Source organism: Cinclus cinclus, chromosome 6, assembly GCF_963662255.1.
Source record: "Cinclus cinclus chromosome 6, bCinCin1.1, whole genome shotgun sequence".
Lineage (NCBI taxonomy): Eukaryota > Metazoa > Chordata > Aves > Passeriformes > Cinclidae > Cinclus > Cinclus cinclus.
This window is the reverse complement of record NC_085051.1, coordinates 22,304,480-22,326,920: the sequence shown is the minus strand read 5'-3', so window position 1 is coordinate 22,326,920 and position 22,441 is coordinate 22,304,480. Positions and strand designations below refer to the sequence as shown.

Genomic DNA, 22,441 nt, shown 5'->3' with positions numbered 1-22,441 from the left:
AACCCTTTCAGATTCTCAAATAACTCCTTATATTTAGGTAGATGATAACATAGGGCAAGAGGCATTAAGTGTAGCAAGCTGTTCCAGTATGATATTAAGGATTTTCAAAATAAGTCTGAATATACCTAAATTGTGTATCTCTCCAGATTCTCCTGCACTCAGACTCTATCTCAGCATGTACTTCTTTGACTGGGCAAATAAAAGTATGTGGATTTGCAGTCATCTAACACTTCCCACAACCCAGTATTCTCCACTTTTCAATATTTCAAGACGAGCAAAACATCAGTTTAAATATGTTCTCAATAAACTGTCAATGACAATTCACTCTGAGGATACAAGAACTGCTACAGACATGGAAACATGACCTTTACCCAGCATCATAATGCACTTCAAGGCAAAGAGCACTTTTTAATCTTCTGTTTTTATAGCATTTACCTTAATGAGAACCTAGTTCATAACTAACTAAAATTCCCACGTGGTGTTGTAGTGCTACTACTATGACCATAGGAAAGCTTAACTGGCTTTGAATAGTCCATCCTGTAAGCCAGGTCAGAATTGCTAGATATGGGGGAACCTCTTGTGCTTCCCCTTCAGTTAACATTTAAGATCTACAAAACTTTCCACCCCTTTCTCAAGTATTTTCCTGCAGAGTATTTTATACCATCTTAATGGGGTATGTATTACTTCTGAGATGCATAGTCCTTTTATTAATCCAGTCTTTAATTAAAGTCCATAAAACACTTTAAATTCTCTGAGTTCTGCAGAGAAGGACAGAAAAAAGCTCACTGTTAAAATGATAACTAGTAAGATAACCATGTTACAACTCTCCATGAAAAATGCATTTTAAATGCATTTAAATGCCTATTTTAAATGCAGGTCATTTTTTTTTGTCACATCTTACAATCATAGAATCATCAGTGTTGGAAGATACCTTTAGGATCATCAAGTCCAACTGTGTTTTTCTTCTGGTGACTTCTTCCCTGTGCTAACCTACTCCATCAGTTCTATGGCTGCAAATAATTTTTCCCGAAGTTTCCAGGAGAGATGCAACAGTCTAAGAAGCCTAAAGTGAGATGCCTTTATCAGTCTTAAATCCCAGGTTAATTCCACCTAATAACTAGTATGTACATTTATCGTCAGATAGCTCATTTCAAACATGGGTATTGAACAGCTTTGCAAAATGAAGAAACTTTCCCTTATTTCACACATTCAGAAGCCAAGGCAGAGAGAAGCCTAGTGTCTTCATCAAGGCTGGAAAGCCCTTGACTGTAAACCAGGGAATGCAAATCTCATACTTACAAACTTTCAGTATTTCACTCTTAAGCATTCACTGCCTTTCCAAACACATACTTCAAAACTAAACTTTCAGAAAAAATATAATAATGCTGCTATTGTTAAAAAATGCAACAAGGAATTGTGCAGCAAGGGCCCTTCACTTCTCCAAGGATTGTGAAGCACATTCACAATCCTAGTTGTGAAGCATAAGGATTGTGAATGTGCTTCACAATCCTTGGAGAGAAGACAGTGTACAAATATTACTACAAATTATTTTATTAATAATTTATATCCTTTCTGCTCTTTGGTAAGATACAAATTGTCTGGTTTTTTAAAAAAATAATACTTAGTACAGTTGATATTCCACAGTAAACAGAAATGTGGTATTACTGACAGTACAGCCAACCAAGAACCTGAACTTCATATACATGTCCTATAATCTTTACAGCAAAGCTGCTAAAAACTATACCTTCTAAAGTCCTTTCTTGTAGTCTGCTTTTCAGTGACACATCACCCATTGTAGGAATGACTTATGCTGATCGAATCCACGTAACATTCTTTCAAAATTAGTAATTTATAAAAATACTTTTGATCCTAATGTAATGAGACACAGGATAAGATGCTAGGGATCAGAACAAGGCAATCAGAGAAATAAAGAATGGTCACTCACCTTTCCACCATGTGTGTCTGGTCCAGTGATAACCCATCAATTGCTGTACATTCTGGACATTTGAACTTCTTTCGCGGGGTCACCTGCAGAAAGGCACGCCAGATATTATCAAATATCAACAGAAGGGACATTAATCTCCTTGCACAGAGAGCAGTGCAATACCTCTGAACATGCCTACAGTGTAAGCTGAGCTGTCTCAAAAAAAGGGGGTGTACAAAAAAAAAAAAAGCCACTCTGCTCCTCCATTCAGCTCCATCTGGCCCGGCTGACTGCAAAATTCACAGGGGCCCAATAAAAACGGCTTGGAGGGGTTTTTTCCTTCTCTAACCGAAAAGAAGTGGCGATGACAAGCTACTTAATTCCTGTTTAATGACTGTTTTCTCACTGCCAAGGTCCCTGTATAAACACCATTTGTTCTTGCAGCCATAACAGCGATGAAATATAGCTTCCCATACTTCACCGTAACGTTAATCCAACAGGCGTTCTTTTGCTCTCTCCAGTTAAGAGCTGACTGGCACACCCTGCAAGGCTCTCCGAATTGCACAGAGGTGCCAAATTGCTCTGCTGTGCCCTCATACAGCTCAAAAACGTTTTCAGCAAAAGCACACACACTTTATCTTCTAAAGACTTTTCTAGGAAATGCAGCCACCAGTCCCAGTAAATGATGACGGACAGATGGGAGAATGGACCCTGCTAATTGAAGTAATACCTGGTGGCCTCTAAATCTCATTCTAGGTTGACACACTTTGAAATGAATGTACAGAGTGAATGTCTAGACCTGAAAACGTGTCGAAACATGTCAGGAAATTAATTCAGGGATAAAAAATTCATTTAAAGCTGATCTTGCAATTAACGTTCTTGCAATTAACATTCCTATAAATCAGCTGTTGTCAGGCCATGATAGAACAAGCTGTGGACAGTTGACAATGTTTTTCCTCTAGTGATCTCAAATAGTTAAAATATATGTATGTGGGCATGTACATATACACACACACACAGAGCTGTCACTTAAATTATTTTTTTATAGCTCATCTAGATGGCTAAAATAACCACCAGAAACAACTGGTGAAAAACAATTCTCTCTTCTCTGTTAATACAAAAATTTTACTAGAAGGGCTTTTCTATCATAGAAGGAGACCAAGATACCATACTGGGGGAAAAATGAGAGAAAAAGGAGGATCAAGTAACATACTGAAGCCTACGGAATAAATTAAAGTATGCATCTCATGTTTTTAATTTTGCAAATATAAACAGCAGAAAAGCCCCACCTTAATGACTGATTTGCCCGTGACATTTGCTACTAGAAAATTCATGGCAATATCTTCACAATTCATATGAGCATCCACCCAGTTCTTGATGTCTCCAGGCATTTTATAGGTGTAAAGGTAGTTGAAATACTGCAGAGAAGAGAGAGAGAGAGAGAGAGAGAGAGAGAGAGAGAGAGAGAGAAGATAATTTTAAATATAGATACAGTAACTGCAAGACTAAATATTTCAGTCATGGAATGGCAGGCAGCTAAGTGATACTGCCTTCAGACAAGAACTACTTCAGCAGATAGAAAACAATTTTTGGGTGCTAAACTGCATAATTATTCCTTTTCTGACCACCACACAAATTTTGTTAAAATTGTTTTCTTTTCTGAACCTGCCAGCTACAAAGCTACATTCCCTGCCAAATTTGCTGTGTACTTTCAGGTCATGCAAACTGGCAGGAGTTTTTTTAAGTTCATAAAGATAAGTAACGATTTTATTTCATTGGCAGAAACAATCAGTGGTTTTCACAGTGACTGAAAAAGGTCTAGGAAAAGTTTGTAATCAGTTCTCCAACTGTTTTAAAGAACTTAATCATAGCACCACAAAATCTGATGGAACAACAACAGAAACACATATAGATCTTTCTGAATATACGCATTGTACATGAGTACAGTGCAAGTTGTGCATTACCTTGTGATAAAAGGCTGCCCCAGTGAGCACCATTGAGACTTCATTGGTCCATTCTGATTCATATTTCCATTTGTTCATCTCATGGTCCCAAAGATGCAGGCGGCCTGGATATCCAACCAACCTGTCAGGGAACTCACGCCAGACCTGAAGAGAAAATAAAAAACATGACATGCTGTTAACCAGGCCTGCACAGAAAGCAAATGCAACACATCTGCTTTGGAAGGGTAGAGTTTCAGTGGGGCAAAGATCACTTAAATTCTTCTAAGTCCAAATTCTTGGCACAAAAATTGCCAGGAAGAAGTGCAAAAAAGAACAAGCTTGCTGTAGAAGGACCCTCAGAGAAGCCATGGCCTTTTATGGAATACAAAAATAATTGTTATAGAGAAACACAAATTATTCAAGAAGATTTTAACTCTAACTAAACACAAGCATGATTAAAATGAAACTTTTGATGTCAGTAGATATGACTACAACTTAACTACTTTCACAGCTGGCTTTGGATCTAACCAACTGGCTTCCTTTGTCAGGAACTGGCTTAAATTTTAATATTTCTGGTATTCTTTAGTGGGTGCTTGGCTACATGGAAGGCTGTTTTGCCCTTGACTTGTTCCAGACAGCTGGATACAATCAAGATACCATCCTTGTCACCCCATACATTATTTTATAGCTGACTACAGGATCAAATACAGTAGACAAGAACAAGGAGAAGGGCATCATTAATGCAACCCCAGTTCTCCACACTGTTGGCCACATTAAATAATGGACAATTTTTGCATTAGGGAAAAAGGGAGGAAGGATTATAATTATTTAGAGGGGTCTAAATGCTATTTGTTTACTAGATACAATTTGTCTGCTTTATGTGCGGACAAATTATTTGAAATTTGTCCCTTAACCCAGATAACTGCCAGTTGGAAGAGTGAGTCTTGACTCTCCAACATACAGCTAGGTTACAAGAGTTTCCGGTTTAGGCTGGTAATGTATAAACAAACAGATGCATACATCACGAAATTTTCGCATGCAAGATCAACCACATGAACAAAGAACATCAAAAATCCCCAAGGATCTCTTCACAATCTCTTTTGTCTGTACAAAAGACAAGGGAACCCTACAGTTGACTGCACAGTGAAGAAAGTATTATCTGGTCATTTGCCCCATCTTGCAAAAGTCACTCCATCAGTGGTTCACTTTGGGCACCTTTTATGTGTCAATGCATTTCAGTTGGGAGGCCTGGACTATAAGGATTCTATGCAAGTATTTTGTCAAAGTAAATATGATAAAACAATCAGCTCCAAGTTACTGCTTCTGCATCTACATTTCTGTGATTTTGCATTACTATATACCTTTTCATCTATACATCTCAACACATTTTATTGCTGTCAGTTAATACAGCTTCAGAATCCCATGATGAGAGCAGTTATTATTTCAAATATCCAGATGAGGAAACCTGCCAAAAATCATACAGGAAACAAGAATAGGAACCAGGTCTTCTGACTCCTCACCTTCTATTTTATCCAGAAATCAATCTTTCTAGACAGTTCTAGGGCACAAGTATTGGGATAGTTTTTAGATATGACAATGCTCCAACATAGAGGGTTCTTGAAAGCAGAAATAACTTGGAACTGAAGGAAGAGAATTCATAGGACACTTACAAGTTGATGCCATAAGCTAATTAAAACAATACAGACTTCTGGCAGGCAAGCCACTGAAGCCTTGAGATATTTATTTTGACATGATGTAGAAAAGCTTAATAAAGAACACAAAATTGAATGTACAACACTCAAAAATTTATTCCTCACTCTCCAGGACTCAAAAAATTAATGATTTAGTTTTAAACCTGAATATTAAAATGTCTATCTCCCAGCCGTTGGAAGGCACCACCACATAAGCTACTGAGGCTCCACAAAGCATTTGACAGAACACTACAGATCCGCACCGTACTGGGCTAAGAATTCTTGTAGAGGAAATGGAATGCATATTAACAGCAGCTGAAAGAAAGATTAAAGTCAGCTACTGCTTCCCACAGGACTGCAGTGCCTTCTCAACACAGAACTCTGGATTCATATCCCTTCTAGTTTTTGCCCTTGGTGTCATCTTCAAGAGTCCAAACAACATAAAATAAAAGCCAACTATAATGCACATTACTCATACAGATATTCTTGTGTCACTCTAAATATCAACTCTACCCTGTAAAAAAAATTGCTGGCCTCTGAAAATTGTCAGTTTAATGCATCTAAAAATATTTTTGGTGTTTTGAACAAAGATTCCCTTTAAAAGTTTAAATGCTTTCAAAGTCAGCAGAAAAGCTTGGGTTTTTCATAATGTTCACTACTAGCTCATTCAATGGCAATTCTGGAAAGGCTCCCAATGGCTCCATCCACCTCACTGCCCAAATCCATACATATGTTTGTGCCAAAAATAATACATATAGCTACTGCTTATAAGGAAGCTTTCAGAATAAAAATAGTGGTAATTATTCTAATACTACCCTCTATTTATTACTACTGTCCATTTTCTTGTTTGATGGTTGCCTATAATTTATTAGTCTGTTATGAATACATTTTATTTTAGCCAGTGATCTTATTACGTTTCTCAGAGTAAGAAGGATGGCCAGATTTAATACTGGTAAGGGACACATCCAAGGAAAAACATGTTGCCAAGTGAAGAGGAGGTATGCATCTTTGCAGACAAGTCATTCCAAAGACTCTGCTAGTCAACCCTGAAGATAAATATTTTTGGATGAAGCATCTCCCAGATGAAATGTCAAATAGAAGTTCTGACTTAGCAGTTTCACTAAAAATCTTGTAAGTAAAACCAAAAGGAAATGACAGTAATTTTGTTTCCAAGTGGAGTTCCCAAGTGACCTGAACAGCATAGCTAAAACACCCACCAGCCTCATCTCTCCAGAGCTCTTTCTGCCTCACAACCTCAACTATTCTGTGCAATTTGCTGTGCCATCAGAACAGCAAACTCTCCATGTAGCCAGAAGGACAGGGAATTTCCTTCTACAAAACATTCTCAAACATTTATGCATTAAATTCAGTAGACTATATTAAGTCACATGCAATTTCAGCAATTTAATGAACAGAAAAATAGTTAGCATTTCCAAAGCTACCATGACAACATTTTAAGAATTAAACACTGACTATTCTCTACAAATTAAAGCAAACTCAACCCATCAGCACTCCTCCTGCCTTCCTGAGACCCATCCACTCTTAATTCTTTCCCAATCCTCAAAGGAATGGCCTGTGCTATTACTTAAAAAACGCAAAATGCAAACACAGAGTCCATTAAAAGATGTGTGATGCTTTGAGCACACATATTTTGTAAAATATCACCAATTTGAAGAAGAGCTCTGAATGTGGCCAGCAGTGAATAATTCTTTTAGCATTCTTAAGAGTTATAGTACTTGTCCTACAAAGGAATGCTGAAAACTAAACTTTTAAAGTCAAAATGAGCAAGGAAGAATTCCTCTGAAGAAGGCATTCAAACTTCATTAAAATTTCAGCCTAATATTGAATTGCAAAATATGCAATTCAAAAGCGTAGATTTTTTTAAAGAATGCCAGAGACATGAAGCACTGAAAAACAATTCTGAGACAGAATAAGATCATCTACCAACAGAAGGCCAAAAGTTTTCAACAGAAAAAATGCAGACTTAGCAATGCACCAAACATTTTATGAATGAAAAACATAGGTTCACAACAATAATCCTCATTTAGACTATTTCTACTATTGCTCTAATAAAAATATTTTGCCTCTGTAAGGACAAAGTGCTACATAAGTAGGTGATAAATTATTTAACGGTAAGACATCTGCCTCGAGGCTAGCTGAGACACAGAGGTGGGAATGCTACAATGTTTGATTTCAGTCTTGTATCTAAACACCAAACAATTCAGAGGTGGCCAATGGTTCTGCTTTAATTTTTGAAGATTATGATAATCTAAATACTTGTTCCATTTCTTTGGTCTTTCTGATACTCTCTGTGAACAAAAAAGTTCAGTAAGTGGGAAAAAAATTATCTAGACATAACAGTTTTTTTTCCAGTGTCCCAAGTCATGTAACTTAACAGAACTACTTTTTTCAAAGTCAGAATGTCATAAGTATTCTTCTGCTACCTTAATACAGCAGCACACAGGGACTATTTTTTGGCTTGCTCCAACAGATTTATGCAAAGTCATAAATCACTGTACCATAATAGTTCACTTTTAACAAGTAAAAAATGTCTGACACTTTGAGTGTTACTATAACTTTTTATGGCTGAAAGTGTACAGAGATCAAAGTTTTCTGTTTTTTTTTTTTTTTTAGGCTTGCTCTATACATTCAGACAAGTGTGTGACAGAGGGGGTTTTGCCACACGTTTAAATGCAAAGTCTCAAGGATGTCAGGAGAGAAAAGAAAATTACTGAACGTCACGTTTCCAGCCCTTCATATGACTAAAGCAGAAGCAGACCTACTTTTAAATGAAAACTTTCTAGTAACCTTATATGCTGCTACTGTTCCCTCTGGATTCCCCTGCAAATGAGTCAAGAGTTTCAGAGATACTTTTCTGGTAACACACATAAACAGATAAATAAATTATCACAGGCTGAGGACAATTTAAACATCTGGGAGCCAGCTCAGGCCTGTCAAGCAAGTCACAGACACTCAAGGACAGGAAAGATCAATCTTCAGCCCCTGATTTCTGTGCCAGAGAGTAGGAGTTACATCACCCACTCCCTGTACAAGGAAAATTGTATATTTCTAGAATAAATTGCTCTGCTTCTGTATGCAGAGACATTTCTATTAATTTAATTTACTGAGGGGGTTAGGGGTGGTGAAGCCAAACTCAAAACATAAGGATTCAAATTACTCATAGGTTTGTCTCAACTATCTTCTCAATACAGCCCTTTAATTTTCCATCAATTTTACTGTGCAGTAAAATGACTTCCCAGAATTAAAAGGGAACAGGATTCATAATAAAATTCAAACAACTGCAAAATAAATAGTTTCCAGTCTGCCAAGCAAAACAATCTCATGTGCAAACAGTTACAGTCACACACAGAATATAAGGACTGTTACTCAGATAGTCCCTGCAACCAAGGGACATGGCCATAAGACAAATAAATGAGCCAGCACAGCCAAACTGCTAGACCTCTTGGATTTAATCCTAGGAGATTATCAGTTGCAGGTCCCAATTATCCCCTAATTGCACTGACTACAGGGGAATTCAAATTTTCTTTGCCTATTTTTGCTTTTCATGAGGATAACTCCTTTCTGTGTGAGTAACCACACTCAATATATGTGATGTTACAGATATTGTCCATTGAGGGTGCTAAAATTAACAGTTCAGACACACAAAAATGAAGGCTCCACTTCACAAGACTTCTGGCTGACACAGCTGGAACTCAGCTGCAGTTTGAATCTTTGCTTCAAAGCCCTTCAAGCCTGCTCTGCCAATAGCAGAACTATTGACACAGTTACTTAGGCGACTTCGGTAAATCACTCCTTACTCTTAGTCACTTCATTTGAGACAGCTTTATGAACATAAAAATCAAACTGCAAATGGAGCAAGGATTTATGCAGCATGAACATTATGGACCTGCTGTCTTTCATCCCATCAGATCACCCTCAAAATTAGTAGTTATAAGCACCAACACAGGCAAAAGTAAGTCAGCTTGCAGAACTGCCAGCACTTGATTGCACTGCTGTTGCAGCGCCGTGTTTAAAACATTCAACGTAGACAACAAAGTATAGAGAAGGTCTGTGTAGCCAAAATCCCCTTCCTTCAGTTGTCTTCTCTCCCTTCCATCTTTCACACCTCATGCATTAACCCGCTACTCTTAACCTGGCAAGAGAAGTATTTCCTTTCTGGAGACACACATGATAGATGAAACCTCTGTCTCCACTACTTAACATCTTTGTTATTACTTCAGCATACCTACATCATCACAAAACATTTCTGGAGTCCAAAAGCTTGTTACTTGCTAACAGTCTCTTTTACTCGAGACGGAGAAAGAGCAATATTTTACCACACATGTACATACGTTAAAGAAATACTTCCAACATATTTCTTAAAAATATGATCTTGTAATAACTGCACTTAAGATTGCTACAAATTGGACAACTATCACATTTCCCTAGCTTTCTCCACCTTAGAGAAGCAGTTTTCATAATTTCATTCAACTTAGGGAACAGTTTCATGTTCTAGCTCTAACATAGGAAGCCCAGTGCTGTTTTGCTGTTGATAATGCATGTACAGGTGTGACAAAGTAATTCAGTTTTCTTAAAATATGGTATTACATTTTTAAATGTTTCTGATTTGTTTACATATGCAACATCTTTGTCTTAAATACACACATATAACAGTAATGTTACATTATGGACTGTGTCATACACTCAAATAAAAATGGAAGACAAAAGTTACCTAATTCAAAACATAGTTTTAGAAGGAAGACAACAGTGTCGCTTCAAGTGTATTTCTAACAAACAATTCAAATACCCATGAAGACTGTCACCTCTTTGCATCACCATGGGTAACTGATTTGGACAAGCTTTCTTTCTGTCCATACCCTCATCAAAACAGCAGCTGTTGAAGCTTTGCCATTTCAAGCACATGATCCATGTGTCCCCTCCTTGAAATTCTTCAGTTCTTTTTTTCACTGCACTCCACCTTACTTCGGCATGTCCTCAAGAGGCCTCCTCTGTTCCCAACACTTAATCTCTGAAACTTGTCTTGTCCATCAAGACATGTTCAGTTGGCTAGCATTTCTGATTTATCTGAAGCTGTTAAGAAGAATGCAGTTCAGTCTTCAGACTGTTTCCACTACACTAATTCCACCACAACATTTTCTGGAGTCTCTTGGCACTCTTGCGCCAGTTACTGAAAATCTCTTAGGTGGCAGGTTTTTCAATATAGTAATGACTATCTGAAAAACTATTTCAGTCAGTATTGACCTGTTATGGTAAAGAGAGATGCAACTATCTGAATCAACAGACTGTGCAGTGCTTCCTCCAGTTTATATACATTTTATATACACTTTTTATATACTTTATATACACTTTATATATAATGTAGACAGCCTAAGAGACAGGGAAAAACCAATTCTCTTACCTCATAGCCAAACTGGAGCTCATCTGAGGTTAGCATAATGATATCATCATCAATAGCCAACACTGCTTCTGTTTCAATCTCATCATAAGGGAAGAAGCGGTTGCTAAGTTTGTTTTCTGCAGTCCTAACAACTTTCAGGGGAACACGAATCTTTGGCCAGAGGGAATCTAGAGAGAAAAATTAAAATTAAAAACAAATGGATTCTAACTTGTGCCCTACAGCATTCTTCCAAGTAAAATAGAGCACTGGAGTACACAACATTAAAATTCACAAATAAACGAGGATTTAAGTAGCAACAAAATCCCCCATAGACACAAAACTGGATCCAATTCACTCTACAATGGGATTAATTTCCTTTTTTTCCTACATGTGTAACATGTAGAACCTTAATTGTCACATTTACAGATTCTGCATACATTCAAAAATTTTCAAAACACTATTCTATTCCTACAAAAGAATAACTGTAGATGTAAGCATAAAGCACCAAGCTAAAGAAAATGGAAATAAGGGCTGAATATTAAACATTCATTCTAAATGTATATAACCACGTACAGTTTCCAGCACAAAGGTTAACCATAGTCGTTATTACAGTATGATGCATCCCAAAAGCAACTGTTCATGAAAAAAGTATTTTAAATAAAAGCAAGAGAGATATGGGCAAACCGGAGAGAGTTCAGCAAAGAACCATGATGGTAATGATGACACTGGAGCATCTCCCCTACAAGGAAAGGCTGCGAGTGCTGTGGCTATTTAGCCTTGAAAACACAAGGCTCAAGGAAGGTGTCACCAATATGAACAAACACCTGAAATGAAGGTGCAAAGAAGATAGAACTAGGCCAGTGAAAGGACCAGAGGCAATGGCACAAACTGAAACACTGGCAGTTCCCTCTGAACATCAGGAGACTTTTCCAGAGTAAGTATGACTGAGCACTAACACAGGTTGCCCAATAAGGTAGTGAAATCTCTACTCTTGAAGATATTGAAAGCCATCTGGAGATGGTTCTGTTCACCCCACTTGAGATGTTCCTGCTTTAGAGGCATTGGACAGCTGATCTCCAGAAGCCCTTTCCAAGCTCAGCCATTCTCTGATTCTGTGGTAAGTGGAGTCTAGAGGAACTGATACCGGGCCTGAAGCCATTGGAATTTTCATGTCTGAAATACATTTAGATTTCCAGTGCAAATTGCAAGTGACACAAGCCTGGAGACATGAAAAATACTGAGGACAATAAAGTCATAGAGAGTTTATTAAAGTCTATGTGACCGGACTGCTTGGGAAACCAGGTGCACTTAAACATACTGACACAACACACAGTTAAACACTAGGACTAAGGCAACTTTTTCCCTAAAAGCAGCTTCTGAAAAAAAGGACAGAGTGGACATTCATTCTCAGCATGCTGCTGTGGCAGAATGGATTAATCTAATTTTTGTAGATATAGATGGGTATGTAGTAAGAAGTGGGGGCAGATGGCAGGGCAATTTTACCTGTTAGCAGCCACAGACAGAAAGATGCTAAAATACTGTTTCATTCTAGTGTTTTCATATTTCAAACCATGTTAAAACACTGAAAATGGTGCAAAAAGAATCACATGAGTTATCTGAGGTCAGGAGAAAATGCCTTTTGGTAGAATTTGTAGATCAATCAGTTTAGTTTACTAAAAGAAGGCAAAAAAGTAGATTTGATTAACATGTACAAGCACCTACATAAGAAGAAAAATTACACATATCTTCAGTAAACTGAAGAAAGACATAACAAAAAACAATGAATGGAATCTAAAGCCAGGCAAATTCAAAGTATAAATAAGGCAGACATTTTTAACAGTAACAGTGGTTAACCTCTGCCAAAAGTTAGAAAGGACAGCAGTAGGTTCTGTACATCTTGTCTTTCAACAAGACTGGGAATTGTTATAGAAGATGTAATCAAGTTAGAAGTCACTGGATTTAAAAGAAAGGCAATGTGGTGACTTATGATTTACAGGTCAACCCAGATGGTCTTACTGCACCTTCTGCCTCAAACTCCATGAACGGTAACATGACTGTCACCAGCAAAAGAATAGGAAGTTTGAATAAAACCACTAAGACACGGGGAGAAAGTACAGAAATTCAGAAAAGAGCATAAGGAAATAAGATCCTTGTTTCTGTGCTTTGAGAATGAAAAGTGCAAGTTGAAATAGGTGTCAATGAAAAACCCACTGTAAGGAGAAAAACAAGAGAAGTCCTAACCTGAGAAAATGATTTTTCAAACAACAACATATGATCATATTGTGGAATTGTTCTCGGCAGAAGGATCTGAAGAATGAGGGCTGCCACACAACACCAAAAGTAATGGGATACAATTATGTGCACACACTTCCAATTCCATTATAACCCTGAATCAGGTCTGCCTCCACGACAGTTTTGCACTCTTTCCACCATCAGTCTGTTGGGCTAGGAAGACAGCGGCAGAGAAGAGAAGCTGCTTAATTCCTACATGTACAAGGAAAATTTACCCTCAGGAAGAAGTGTCCATATCCTTATTGCCACTGGGCCTCTCAGATTTAACAGCTCATACAACACTCAGAAAACCCACAAATCTGCACACTGCTAAAAGACACCAGAGTCTGAACACTACTTCACTCAGGAAAACAAAGCAATATTTCCAAACCACACCAAGACTTCAAAAGTCAGTTTTTCTTGGAGCTGTATTTTAGAAAAAAGGATTGGCATGCATGGATGGTAAAAAAAAAAAAAATAAAAAAAAGAAAGAAAAAAAGGAAAGGAGAAAGAAAAACAAAAGAAAAAACATGGAGCAATATTTACTGGCAAAATTTATATTCAGTTTCCTAACCCAAGGTTTTTCCTGTAAGGTCAAAAATTTGTCTGTAAAATCTATTTTTATCTGTGTGGTCTTGTAGACCATGGCCTTTATTTGACATGTATGCATGTTCTTGTCCTGTTTTGCTCACCTCTTGTCCTTCTACTAGATGGCACAAGGCATTAGCCCTGGCACACTTGAGTGGCTTGTGATATTGAGCAGTAGTCAGCTGGAAGGAGTCAATCCCATTACTGATGGATCCCAGTGGAAGCCAAGGTCAGCCACCAGCTGGGGACATACAGCAAGCTCCTTGGGGCCACCACAAAAATGGAGCATTGATTCCAATTATAATGTTATGAGCTAATTTTATTCTCAACATTGTAAAGGTCTTTAAAAGCCCTACATGAATCATAATCTGAAATTATGATTCCAGTAGGAGACCACTGAAATTCCAAAATTTTCAGCTTATTAGTCATTGTAACCTCAGGAGGCAGTAACATTGAATAGCTGGAACAGATTATTGCAAATTAGTATACTCCTGATTTTACCCACTGCTTTCTTACTGGTTTACTGTACAATGTGCAAGTACCATTTTATAAATGATAACACACAGTTACAGATACCTCACAATGACTAATAAAGACTACAGACTGTGTAATGTTTGCAAGCTTCTTAAAGACCTCTGGATAATTGCTTATAATTATCCAACTGTAACCCCAGCATTGGTACAAAATAATTTTAAACAGCCTGATAGAGCCCAAAAACACTGTTACAACTGTTACATTTGCAATCAGAATTGCCAAAAGTATGCATGCATTTGTAAATTTGTATTTCTATATAGCAACAAAGTTTTCATTGGATACATTTGATACATGTCAAGCGTTCTTGTTATCAGCTATTTCTTCTTTTGGTGTCTACTAAATGGTGAAAATTGACAGCCAAACTGCAACAAAGTGCAGGAATATATTGAAACAGAAATTGAAACTGAAAATCCACTAGGATTGCAAAATAATAATTCAGAAAAAAAACAAGCATGCATTTAAGCATTAAACTTCCAGCTCTTCTGAAAAAAATCAACCATTTGATAGCTTACTAATAGACATGCCACTTGTATAAAAAAAGGTTATAGAAGAAAAAGTAATGAAAAGTGTATGAAAAATGAAAATGTAATCTAATTATAATCAGCACGCATCTCAGATGTCAGCAAATCCTCTTAAATCCACATGATTTACTAAGGTCTTGGAAAGTCTCTCAAAATGACCAGTTCTCAACAACGGGTATGTTACTGTCAAATATTTGTGCTTTGAGAAACATAATATAAAGTTTCTGAATTTAGCCTTAGATTAATGAAAAGAAAATATAAGCATTTTGGAGAAATTTTGAATAAGACATTAGGGTACTAGTTACTCTGCAGCATGCAAAATGTCAAGGCTACTTGCTGTCTAGAGGCTGACTCGATACTGGAGGTTGCTGCCCCTACAGAGATGGAAGCACATGGGAGCTGTTATGACACAAGGACCCCTGTGTAACAACTGGCAACCTGGGCAAAACTGACTATCATAAAGGACAGCAGGCTCCAGTGAGAGATCCAAGTATTACAAATTAGCTCTGCCACAGGAACTCCAAAATAAGTATATATAGAAGACAACAGTCTTCTATACAAAGTTTCCAAGTTTTGGAATCCATCAGGAAGGTTAAAATTGTCTATATTTATTTTAAAGGACCACAAAAGTATATGTATTTAAAGAGCAATCAGAAACAGGGTGTGCCATTTCTGTAATATCAGACTTTGAATTTTCAGATACTGCTTGGAAAGGTCTGAGAAACCTCAGCACTAGCAAAATCTCTATGGAGGAAATTCTCAGTTTACTAGACTTTGTTATAACCAAGGTAAAAGCACAGGCATTATTCTTACAGTAAGACAGACCTTTAACAGAGTATGACAAACACAAAAGAAGCTTAAAAATCTTACATCATGGCACAAGATCCTTTAGGCATACAAAAGTAAAAATGCATGTTTGGACTGGGGACTACTCTTACATTTTAAAAAATCAGTGAGGACTTTGTGATGCAGCAGAAAATAGAAGCAAATTATGGAAATAAAGCTCTCCGGAGTGAATACAAGTCTATGTATATAAGGATTCTGAAGAGAATGACTGGCACCTATTGGGTGTCATATTGGAATAATCATGAGGGAAGAGTGAATAACACTTATACTTGCTCTCTGGTAATGACTCAAGTCATGACTGGCATTATGTGCTGTTTAGGACTACTGATGCACTGACTGCTGGAGAAGCCTTTAGAAAAGAGTGTGTGGTCCTCTACACACAAATTCAGTAGTTTCCCAACTGTGCCCAATGCAGCTCCCTCTTCTAACGGGCTTAAAGTCCCTAGGAACCAGATACATACATACATGGCTGCGTTTCTGGCCAGCCCACAATTCCACCATTAAGTCCTGCAAGTCCACATCTCACAGCAAAATTTTCAAGCATGATTTCAAGATGATTTAAACTATAGGATAAAAAGGTACCATAGTCACATTCCCAGTTAAAACACTCATATATAAGTGAGCAGCAAAAAATCCCATTCACTAATTATATGATTCTCAGCTACAGCTGCCAGTGAATCACATGAGTCATGTAAATAAGACAAGGGAAGACAGTCATGAGAAAGAGGCAACTTCATTAGAACCTAAAGGAATACCCTCTCACACAAAAAAACCTCTTTCACTTTCCACACCCCCCCAGGTTTTTGATCAGATGTTTGTAATGAAAATGTAACTAACATAAGCTTGCACACTGTTAACATATAAAAATGCTTTCTTAGTCTGAAATCCAGCCCTGTTTCGCAGTACTGAATGAACTGTTACATCATACATAAAAGGGGGATCATTAAAAATAATAGAGCACAATATTTCCTTGGAATGTATTATTTCTTTTCAAAGAGAAAAGGCACTGTGTCATGGTTTGGGAATGGTACTCTTCAGTTCAGTGCCCCCATCAAGACCCTCCAAACCACACGCCTCTCTCTCTCTCTCTCTCTCTCTCTCACTCTTTTCCTTTCCCCTTCCTGCTGCAGGAGCATGGAGAGGAGGAGAGGAGGAGAAATGGAGGCACAAAAAGCAAACATCACAAGTTGAGGTAAAAACAGCTTATTGGAAACAGCAGTGAGACAAAATGAACAGTAATACTGTGGTTACAGTGGCAACAGTATTAACAGGGTACAAGAAAAAAAATGTTCACATGGAAAAAAACCCAAGGATAGACAATACCAGACAGTTCCTTCCATCAAGTTTTCTCAACTAGAAGGAAGCCCTTCTCCTGGGAAGAGACTCCCTTCCCCTCAAAATGAGAGGTAGTACAGCACAGTGAGGTGGTACAGACTGCAAAAATTAACCCTGTCCTGGCTGGAACCAGGACACTCCATTGGGTTGTTAAAGAGCACCATTCCCTGTATCCTTGCTTCTGAGAAACTGGGAAGTTAATAACATCTGAAGAAGTCCTTTTGCAGCACATACATTATTGTTGATCTTGTCAGCAGACAGAAGTGTATTTACAAAAGTAATTACTTGATCTACATACTATTCATCCATTCCCAGCTTCAACATTCAACCTAGGGAAAATGAGAATCAGTACAGCAGCTGTACAGAGCTAACCAATATTATTGAGACACCTCTTCTAAGTAGTAGCAAGTTCAAAACACAGCAAGTGATACTTGAATGCATATGGTTTGTTGCATTTACAGTGGAAGCAGCAGGTAAGGATAATTTGCAATGGAAGCAGCAGGCAAAGATAATGAGGAGCTGGAAACATAGCATATGCTCTTGATGGCAAGAACCTGAATGCCTGTCAGTATTAAAACCAATATGACAAATTTTTAAAAATCCACTTAATGGCTAAAATCACAGCATTTTGATGACTCATACAAAGACATTTGTGCAAACATTCTTTTTCTATTTTACTGCCTCAATAACAATAGCTAAGAATATCTCATGACTAGTGATAACCTGAGTCCAGAACATTAATTCATATAATGCTCTGACGTCCCAAAACTTCTATGGAGCCCATTTAGAAATACAAAAAGGAAAAACCTTTCCAGAAGGTGTGTAAGGTAGACAAAGACTGATAAAAAACTGGCAGAAAACATCTCTACACATGCTTTGTTCATACCTGCAGTTGCACAGAATCCCATACAGCACACTCAGTTCTCGTACCTGAACTTTTGTACAAGCTCTCATCTGATGCTTATTCTAGCTGTAGTTTGCATGAATGCAACTAATTGAACATTGCTGATGAAACCTAATTAATAGTTTTTCAGTCTCTAATACTGAATGGCAGAATTTAGCTGGAGTCTGAAGTTTCAAAAAATTGCCGGAAACAACATCAAGCATATTACTTCTACTTATTATTATAATTCCTTCCATTATGGCTGAGTTAAAAAAAACCTGTTCAGTGTTCAAAACAGGTGCTTTCTACCAACATTACAGTTTTTATGCTGTTCTACAGAAATGTACAGAATTTCTTTTGTATGTAACAAAACAGAGTATTTGTTTCTGGGACACTAGGGCCCAGTTTGATAAGGTGGGTTTGATAGGCTAACTCTCTAGACTTCCCTAGGAAGTAATATGGCAAAATATTTGTAATATGCCTTAGAGAAGACTAAAATCACCATGAATAGTTCTCTAGGTAATCAAGGAAAAATGGCATTAAGTCCATCATCATGAAGCCAAATTAATTCAAAACTTAGAGAGAAGGTAAAAAAACCCCAATCCTACCAGTGCTAACTTCAAAAAGGCACATTATTCAAAAAAAAAAAAAAAACAACAAACCTGTCACTAAGACATTTTCAATATTTTATTAAGATAACACTTTCTTAAGAGACAGCAATCCAAAGGATAATCACTTTCTTTAGCCCCAACAGTTTCTATCAATGTTATCCATAAAGAACATCAAATAGAAATACAAAGACTATTATTTCAGTAATATCGTAAGAAGTTTATCAGCAACTTCGCTCCAGGATTCACAACTAAACAGAAAATACACATTCTTTAAAAATACACTTTTCATTTTCATAAAACTGAACCTATAAAGGAATCAAGCTACCACAAATGATTTGTAGCTTGTTGCATATTTACTAACAGTAATTTATATATTATAATATGATTTGTGTGGTAGACAAAGTGGTTTCTTCACTTGTCTGAAACAAATGTTGGCGGAAATTTCTATCCTAGACTATTTTCTTGACTTCCAGAACTAGCAATTTAGAAAAACACAATGAATGAAAAGAAAAAAATACTTGGCTGATGGAGAAAATAATGATTTCTACACAAATATTCCCAGAACCAGGCACTTGGACCACAATGTTTATTTTAATTGCTCCAGTGAGTGAGGAGAAAAACAACTAATTTTTTTCCTGTGATATTTCAAGGCTTTTACTATTTTTATTAGTATTACACACACAGTTAGGGGCCTACTGATATTACTGCTGCACTGATGAACTTTTTGCATACAATGCATGGTAGAGAAAATATGCAAATCTCAGCCAAAGACACAGAGTAGAGATCACATCCCTAAATTCATTGAGTACTTAAGATAACAAGCTGATTCTATAATGTTTTAAGGTTCCAGATTAGAATCATCATTGCACGTGATATTTTCTTTCTGCTATTTCACATACAAGATTTAATATTTTTACCATCAAAAACACTGTTAAGTTCAAACTTTGTTGTCTTTGCACAAGACAACTGCGCTTCTTATAAATTCATCTTGTTTCTTTTCACTGATTCTAAAGAAAACACAGAACCATGAGTTCAGACTTCCACAGATAGCTCTCAGACAGTAAGTTAAAAAAACAATCCTTACAAACTCTTAAGACTAAGGGAAAAAACATCTTACAGTACTACTGATTTCTAGCCCATATACATGCAGTTCTCCAGTTTCATATTTTTACATGCTATTTGGTTGAAAAATTCCCAGTCGAGTGTTTAATTAATTAATTGCCTTCTTACCTGCTTAGCATTTTTATCAGCTAGCATAACAAAAATTTTCTGTCACATGAGAGCTTCATCTATCCTGAGAGGTCTAAGTTTGAAAGGACACCTTGCACACTCCCCACACCTGTTACCACTGCACAGCAGCCAAGATCAGCTACAGCCTCTTAGCTGGGATGCTCAGCACTACTGATGGCAGTGATCACCTGTGACTCTACAATCTTAAGTTTAGCACAATTTTTAGAGCATTTAATTTTCATTCAGTTTTCCTCCTAAGTCATGAGTATCATTACATAAAGGCATTATTGCAAATGCATAGCATATTGTTTTGATATTAATGATATTTTCTGTTACAATAATTTTCTGGTGTTGACAGAGGAAAGAAAGGAAAGGCCACATGTCACTTGTGTGGCACTTTGCCAGCTGCATCCCAGGAAACCTAAACCCAATTCTCAATTTAGCACACATACTCACTAAGGAAGGCAACTGGGATGTTCTTCACCCAGCAATCCCACTTATACATGCAAAAACAAAGACACAAAGGGTTGCAATGACAAAAGTCAAGATCAGCTTCTATACTGACACGTCCCTTACGTGGAAAGGGCCAAGAAATGCAGCACTTGATTCTCTAGAAGGTTAAGCACTTCTGCTTTACTACAACCAATTAAAAATGAATAGCCATAAAAGTGCAGATACTACTGTAGGGTAATAAACTAGACTTTATCAGTGACAGTGGTGCACATTACAAACTTCAAACTCATTCCTTGTTCTAATCCATCAGAAACTTCCTGGCTTTAACAGGCTATAAACAGCAGAAGCTTTGAAGTCCGAGGATTAGGATCACTAATAGACAGACTGAATGAGAGACTGGCTGAAGAGCCAAGTGGAATGCCCTGCATGGATCTGGAATAAAACAAGTTCATTTAATCAAACTGACCTCTCTCTAGCCATAGGCCAAGAGATTACAATGGTTGTAACAGCAGTAAAGGGACAAGGGACACTAAAAACAGTTATTCGCTTCAATGCAATGCTTAGGCTAATGCAAGGACAAACCTGCTTATGCTTTCAACTGTGCTCTCAAGTCCACAGTTTTAAGCTCTACAGATAGGGGGATTTTAAAACTAGTTTATGACTTAGCAGTAGTAGAGGCAGAAAAAAAATTAAACACACTTTGGCTTTCAATTTTAATAAAATGATTGAAAATAAAAGGTTATTGTAATGATCTATTTACTTAAATTCTCCTGTATCTCAGAGTCACTTGAAGGAAATGTGGAAACAATTCATTTGGGTCAAATCCACCCACACTCAGTGATCACATAACTACATATATCACTAAACCTCTCTGCTCTTAGAAAATAACTGCTTACTGCAAAAATTCCCATTGTTATCAATTTACACACAACAATTTTTACTTTAAAGGGCTGCAAAACATTTAAAATATGACTGAACTTGAGGTATTTAGCCCAGAAGTAATAAAGAACAGTTTTAAGGTAAACAATAAAGCTACTCTGCTTTAAACTGAAGCAAGCTGCCAAAAGAGCAAATGACCCAAGTGAATGGTAGCAATAAATTGGTTCTGAGAAGCTCTTAGGAGATGGTAAATTAAGACAAGTGGTCAGAGATAAATTTCTACATTGCATCTTGCTGTTATGCAGAATAACTAACCTTGAAGAGTAGAACACAGCAGCAGTTGAAGCCTCTGGAAAGAGAATTATAAAGTGAGGAGTCCTAACACCACACTTCATTCACTACACAAGACAGAAGAATCCACAACACAGCATTTTTTTTGAACATGCATTCCTAGAAGGCAAAATTTCTTGTCCCACAAAATCACCACGTTTTCAGATGAGAATGACAGATCCATATGTACATGAGAACCAGGCTCATATACGGCTACTATAGCTGCAGTATTTAATCCAGAATGAGAAGAGGCTTTAATTGCCTGGCATAATGCTCAGGATTTTAATACTGGTGTTCAGAACTTGAAGGAAGTCCCTAGGGAACAGTAAGCACAGGAATAAAATGAGCAGCATTGGAGAGTCTGTCTAGCACTGGAGAGGATTACCAAAGGCCAAGCCTAGCTAGCTTCCCTTACATGGGGAAAGACTCCCATTTATTCCATGGTGATTTCATAATGGAATTCACTAATGTCAGGACCTGTGTTTTCAGCTGAGGACTGGGGAAAAGATTTGGAGCAGTACGGTCTCATCAGGCAGGCAGCCTGGGGATGGGAAAAAAGGGAGCTGGTTGGACACAGAGCAGCACATGGAGTGTACAATGACACTGCATGGAAGGAGTCAAAAATACATGAGATAAGGATCTTGGGTTTGAAAATGTAGGCAGCAAGCTGTGAGGACTGGACAATCTGAGACTGAGGTCCTGGCACAAGGGGACACAGTACAGCAGTATTCCAGGCTGGCAAAGCACACCTCAGCTACTGAAAATAAAATAAGAGATCTACAGAACTGAATTCACACTGGAGTATTTAATACACCTTTGAAACTAAACCTTGTTCCAAAAATTTACATATATAAATAACTTGGGAAAATGCCTGTAAATGAGTCCTCATTTTAAAATAACCACAAATTAAAAACAATTTAAAAACCATGCAGATGACACCAGATTCACTCACATACTACAAAGAGCAGCACAGTATACCTTATGTGTTGGAAAGAGAAATATTT

The 22,441-nt window shown here is 37.3% G+C and overlaps 1 protein-coding gene across 2 annotated transcripts in view; it reads right to left on the bottom strand.

Moving 5' to 3' along the window:
• The window catches only part of EXT2 (exostosin glycosyltransferase 2), a 74,188-nt gene that overhangs the window by 7,666 nt on the left and 44,081 nt on the right, over positions 1-22,441 (bottom strand). The window contains exons 10-13 of one of the 2 annotated variants that reach the window (XM_062494609.1): positions 10,978-11,144; positions 3,889-4,032; positions 3,214-3,342; positions 1,946-2,028 (exon numbers count right to left, since the gene is read on the bottom strand). In XM_062494609.1, coding sequence (XP_062350593.1) covers positions 1,946-2,028; positions 3,214-3,342; positions 3,889-4,032; positions 10,978-11,144 — 523 coding nt within the window. The remainder of the gene's footprint in view (positions 1-1,945; positions 2,029-3,213; positions 3,343-3,888; positions 4,033-10,977; positions 11,145-22,441) is intronic. The other variant, XM_062494608.1, reaches the window with a different exon arrangement.